The sequence below is a fragment of the Hemiscyllium ocellatum genome, chromosome 7 (assembly GCF_020745735.1).
Source record: "Hemiscyllium ocellatum isolate sHemOce1 chromosome 7, sHemOce1.pat.X.cur, whole genome shotgun sequence".
In the NCBI taxonomy this organism is placed as follows: Eukaryota; Metazoa; Chordata; class Chondrichthyes; order Orectolobiformes; family Hemiscylliidae; genus Hemiscyllium; species Hemiscyllium ocellatum.
In genome coordinates, this window is record NC_083407.1 from 10,423,204 (window position 1) to 10,429,203 (window position 6,000).

Consider the following 6,000-nt stretch of genomic DNA (forward strand, 5'->3'; position numbering starts at 1 on the left):
GGAGAGTGCTGATCCAGGCAGCATCCGCTGTGACTCTAGTATATCTGAGTCTTAAATAGTCACAGGAGAAAGTGAGGTCTGCAGATGCTGGAGATCAGAGCTGAAAATGTGTTGCTGGAAAAGCGCAGCAGGTCAGGCAGCGTCCAAGGAACAGGCAATTCGACGACATCGAATCTCCTGTTCCTTGGATGCTGCCTGACCTGCTGCGCTTTTCCCGCAACACATTTTCAGCTCTTAAATAGTCACAGCCCGGGGTGAAGAGGGATAGGGAGCTCAACTTTTCTGCTGGATCCTAACCCTTTCTTATGATGGATTCTCCTGTTCCTTGGATGCTGCCTGACCTGCTGCGCATTTCCAGCAACACATTTTCAGCTCTGATCTCCAGCATCTGCAGTCCTCACTTTCTCCTTGTGATGGATTCCCAGGATTTCACCTCCTTGGTTTTTAATAAATGGAATATTGGCTTTCATTGCAAGAGAGATTGAATTTAAGAGCAGGGAGGTTCTGCTGCAGTTGTACAAGGTGTTGGTGAGGCCGCAGCTGGAGTATTGTGTGCAGTTCTGGTTTCCTTACTTGAGGAGGGGTATGTCTGGCTATGGAGGTGATGCAGAGGCAGTTTGCTATTGATCATGGAGATGAGGGGGTGCCCTATAAGGAGAGGTTAAGCTGCCTGGGACTGTACTCACTAGAATTTGGAAGATTGAGAGGGGATCTTGTACAGACATGAAAATATACAAAAGGGAAAGATGAGATAGAAGCAGGCAAGTTGTTTCTACTAGGCAAAAGTGAGGACTGCAAATGTTGGAAACCAGAGTTTAGATCAGAGTGGTGCTGGAAAAGCACAGCAGGTCAGGCAGCATCCGAGGAGCAGGGAAATCGATGTTTCGGCAAAAGCCCTTCATCAGGAATAGAGCTATTCCTGATGAAGGGCTTTTGCCCGAAACGTCGATTTTCCTGCTCCAAAAGTTGTTTCCACTGGTGGGTGAGACTAGGACTAGGAGACATGGCCTCAAGATTAGGGGAGTAGATTCAGGACAGAGATGAGAAGGAACTGCTTTTCCCAGAGAGTAGTGAATCTGTGGAATTCTCTGCCAAGGAAGCAGGAGAGGCAGCTTCATTAAATATATTCAAGACACAGTTGGTTGGGTGTTTGCATGTTAGAAATTAAAGGTTATTGGGATAATACAAGTAGGAGGAGCTGAGACAATGGATAGATCAGCTGTGGTCTTAATGAATGGCAGAGCAGGCTTGATGGGCCAAATGGCCTACTCCTGCTTCTATTACTCTGAAACTATGAAATAATCAGCAAACCACGATTAAACTTCGGTACTAAAACTGTTCTGACAGTGGCTTGGTGCATTAATACATTCGGGTATGTAACTGATAGAACCTGACAATCCTTTGCCTGTAGCTATCAGAATGAATCCTTCAGTGAGTTCAGAGAAGAACGCCTCATCTTCCACCTTGGGACCCTCGAACCACACGGCATCAACATCATTTTAACCAGTTTCCTCAGCGCCCCTCCCCCAACTTTATCCCTGATCCAACCCTCCAACTCAGCACTGCCCTCATGACCTGTCCTACCTGTCCATCTTCCTTCCCACCTATCCACTCCACCTTCCTCTCTGACCTATCACCATCACCCCTCCATCTTCATCTACCACTCGCATTCCCAGCTACCTTCCCCCAGCCCCAAGCCCCTCTCATTTACCTCTCAATCCCCTTGCTGCCCCCTCCTCACCCCACCCACCCACCTTCTTGATGAAGAGCTAATGCTCAAAACAGTGACTCTCCTCTTCCTTGACTGTACCTTTCCAGTGCCGCACTATTTGACTCTGATCTCCAGCATCTGCAGTCCTCACTTTCTGCTGAGTTTTATGGTGCCAATCTACCTGTTGATGGTCTCTCTCTCTCTCTCTCTCTGTGTCTCTCTCTCGGGCTGTAGGCCGTGAAGAATTACATGAGAACTGAGTGCAAATGCCACGGCCTCTCGGGTTCCTGCACCCTCCGGACGTGTTGGAAGAAAATGCCCAATCTTCGCGAAGTGGGCACCAGGCTCCTGGACCGCTTCAACGGTGCCTTCAAAGTGATGGGAGGCAACAACGGCAAGAGCCTGATCCCAGTCGGCCAGAACATCAAGCCCCCCGACAAGCACGATCTGGTCTACTCCGCCAACTCCCCCGACTTCTGCCTCCCCAACCGCAAGACTGGCTCACCAGGCACCCGGGGCAGGACCTGCAACAGCACGGCGCTGGACGTGAGCGGTTGTGACCTGCTCTGCTGTGGCAGGGGTTACCGGGAGCAGACGGTGGTGGTGGAGGAGAACTGCCTCTGCCGCTTCCACTGGTGCTGTGTGGTCCAATGCAAGAAATGCACCATCCGCAGCCAGCTGAGTCTCTGCTTGTGACTGACCAGGCCCTGTGTTTGGACAGGGGCTGGGGCGTGGGGGGGCACGGCGATGCAGTTGCCGAAAACCCCCTTTGGCGACCTGCACCTAGAAGACTTTAACCACGAGCCTTAACCCCTGCTCGGCTTCTTCCCTGCCAGGTGGAGGCTACAGGAAAGCCAGTCCCACACACCTAGTTTACTACAACTGAGGCAAGACATGGAGGAGATCTTACCAAAGGAGTGGCCTGAGAACTCAAAGCTTGCTGCAATTCTATAACTGCAGTGATGAGCAAACAACCTCATTTCGAACTGGTGCGGGTGACGGAGGTGTGGGTTTTAAATAAATGTGTTGGGGTGGGGGGAGGGAAGGCATGAGAAGCTTTTGAGAAAGTGGACCCCCTGCGTCCCTTGTTCTCCCACTGACTGAACAGCCTAAACATTAACTTGTGATCTCAAAGGCAAGAGGAGCGATGAAATCTGTCATAATAAGACCAAAAAGACAAAAGGCACAAGTGATATGCACAACACATCCATTTGATAAGAAGCCCAAAACATTTGCTTTTCTTTCTTGTGTGTGTGTGTGTGTGTGTGTGTGTGTGTGTGTGTGTGTTTCCGTGTGCGTGTGTGTGTGAGAAAGAGTAGGTTGTGTGCTTGCGCGCTCGCGTGTATGTGTGAGAGTAGGTGTGTGCTTGTGAGTGCATGTGTGTGTGTGTCTGCATTTATATGTATGTCTGTGTATAGTTGTACATGAGTGTGGGGCAAGTGTGTGTTTGAGTTTATGCACATGAGTGTGCAGGGCTGTGTGTGTCAGAGTGCACGTGAGTGAGTTACTGTGCCTGTATGTGTATATCATGTGCATCGTTGCATGTGGCAAGCTTTTGTGATTGTGTGCACATATGCATCATGTGTGTTTGTGCATCATGCATGTGTGTGTGGTTGTGACGGCATGGATGTGTACACTGTTCTTGTCTGTCAGACATGTCAGTAAGTATGTGCACGTATATCTGCGTGTGGATCATGTGTTTGCATGTGTGTCATATATTTGTGATTTCATGCGTGTATCATATAATTTGTGTGTGTCTGCACCATGTATTTGTGTTTGCATCACATGTGCAGACCTGGTCAATATGTCTACATGTGTGTGAAGCTGCATGTGCCATGTTGTTGGCTATGCTGTATGTGTTTGTGGGATGGAGGGAGGAGAAAGGGTGGGGTTGCGGATAGAAATTGCCTGTGACAGCCTGCAAAAGAGGTTGGTGAGGACACATTTTCCTTTGAAAAGACAGTTTCTGAGACACTTCTGTTTTACCAAGTCAAATCACAGCTACGGACCGAAATCTGTATTCCATCCATGGCAACTCTCCAACTGCATCTTAATCCCAGACCAATTCCTTTTTATTTTCATGCCTGTAGTTTCTCTCTGTAATATGTTCTATGTATAACATGTCATTAAATACATGAGGTTCTATTTAAGGAGAAAGAATTCTTCCTGAACATTTTGCTAATTCAGACCAGACAAGATATGTGCGTTTCTAGTTCTCTCTAGATGGTTTTGCAAAACACTTTTTAAGGAAAAACTATACAATTTGTAAGGCTATGACATTTTAAACTTTATCTGTGTAGAATTGCATGGGAATTTAGATACACTCTTGCATGTTCATTGTTAATATAGTCTGTTCTGATATAACGCGATAGTTCTGTTCCCGTGCGATCCAGCGTTATGAGAAAATCGCACAATAGCTGTGCCATTTAAACCAATGGGACTGGAATCACATTATGGTCAATACAGGTAAGGAAAGTTTACATTCTACAAATAACAGTTTAAATTCTCCAATCGCCTTAAAGCCGATCCGTGCTGAAGAAGCACACGTAATAGCAGAACCGACCGAACTGAGAAAGTCCCTGTGTGGGAAGGGAATGGCTTAATGGTATTGTCACTGGATTAATACTCCAGAGATCCAGGAAATGCCCTGAGGTTCTGGGTTCAAACCTAACCACAAGTGGATGATGGAATTTGATTTCAACAAAATCTAGTATTAAATGACCACGAAACCCCTTTAGGGAAAGGAGGTTCTGCCATCTTTACCTCGTCTGGTCTGTATGTGACTCGAGACAATAATGTGGTTGATTCTGAAATGACCAAGCAAGCCACACTATTATAATAGAATGCTGGAAAGTGCTAAGGAAGGAATGATGCCAAGCAGTGACCTCAGTACTGGAATTAACAATGGCAAATTCGACCTGTCTACCCTGCTTTGTCAACAGCTGGAATTTTGTTCCAACAATAACATCTCAGACGAGTCAAGTAACAGCCTGATGGAGCCATACTTATAGAATCAAACTTTAGCCAGAGACAACATGAACACCCTTCCTAACTAGAAGTAGACCACTCGGCCCATTGAATCTCTTCTGCCATTCAATGAGGTCATGCCTAATCTAATCACCAACTCCATTTTCTTGATTTTCCCTTCACCATTCATCCCAATGATTACAAACCTGCCTTTGCAACCCTGTATATATTTAACAACCAAGACATAACAGCCATCAGAAATAAAGAAGTCCACAGATTCATTACCTCTACTCTAGCAGCTTTTGGAAACATAGGATGGAGGGAGTTACCCTGGGAGTCCTCAACATTGACTCTGGACCCTGTAAAGTCTCATGGCTTCAGGTTAAATGTGGGTAAGAAAACCTCCTGCTGATTACCATTTACCAGCTTCCCTTGGCTGATGAGTTGGTACTCCTCCATGTTGGATAACACTTGGAGGAAGCACTGAGGATAGCAAGGGCACAGAATGTACTCTGGGTGGGGAATATCAATGTCCACCACCAAGAGTGGTTCAGCAGCAGTATTTCTCCTTGAGCTGGTCAGGTCCTAAAGGACAGAGCTGCTAGTCTGGGTCTGTGGCAGGTGATGAGGGAACCAACAAGAGAGAAACACAGACTTGACCTCATCCCTACCAATTTGCCAGCTCCATATTGCATCTGTCCATGACAGTATCAGTAAGAACGACCACCGCACAGTCCGTGTGGAGATGGTGACGCCTTCACATTGAGAATAACTGCTATTGTGTTGTGTGGCACTGTGCTAAGTGGGATAGACTTCAAACAGATCTAGTGACTCAAGACTGGGTATCCATGAGGCATTGACAGTCATCAATAGCAACTCAATCTGGAACCTCATGGCCCGGCATATCCCCCACTCAACCATTACCATCAAGTCAGGTTATCAACCCTGGTTCAATGGAGAGTGCAGGTGGGCATGCCAGGAGCAGCGCCAGGCATATCTGGAGATGAGGTGTCAACTTGGTGAAGCCACCAAATAGGACTATTTGAATGCCAAACAGCATAAACAGCAAGTGATAAACAGAGCTAAGCGATCCCACAACTAATGGATCATCTAAGCTCTGCTGTCTGGCTATATCCAGTCGTGAATGGTGGTGGACAATTAATCAGTTCACTGAAGGAGGAGGCTAGACACATATCCCCATCCTCACTGAGGGAAGAGCCCAGCACATCAGTGCAAAGGGTAAGACTGAAGTATTCACAGTAACCTTCAGCCAGAAGTGCAGCCTGTCTTCAGCTAATTCAATTCACTTCATGTGAAAGCAA

At 46.9% G+C, this 6,000-nt stretch overlaps 1 protein-coding gene across 1 annotated transcript in view; it reads left to right on the forward strand.

Annotated features, from left to right (window-relative positions):
* LOC132817723 (protein Wnt-6-like) overlaps positions 1-3,839 on the forward strand; it is a 107,997-nt gene extending 104,158 nt beyond the window's left edge. Inside the window, exon 4 of the mRNA XM_060828263.1 lies at positions 1,946-3,839. Within this exon, the coding sequence (XP_060684246.1) occupies positions 1,946-2,407 (462 nt within the window). The 3' untranslated portion in view covers positions 2,408-3,839. The remainder of the gene's footprint in view (positions 1-1,945) is intronic.
* Positions 3,840-6,000: the final 2,161 nt, after the last annotated feature.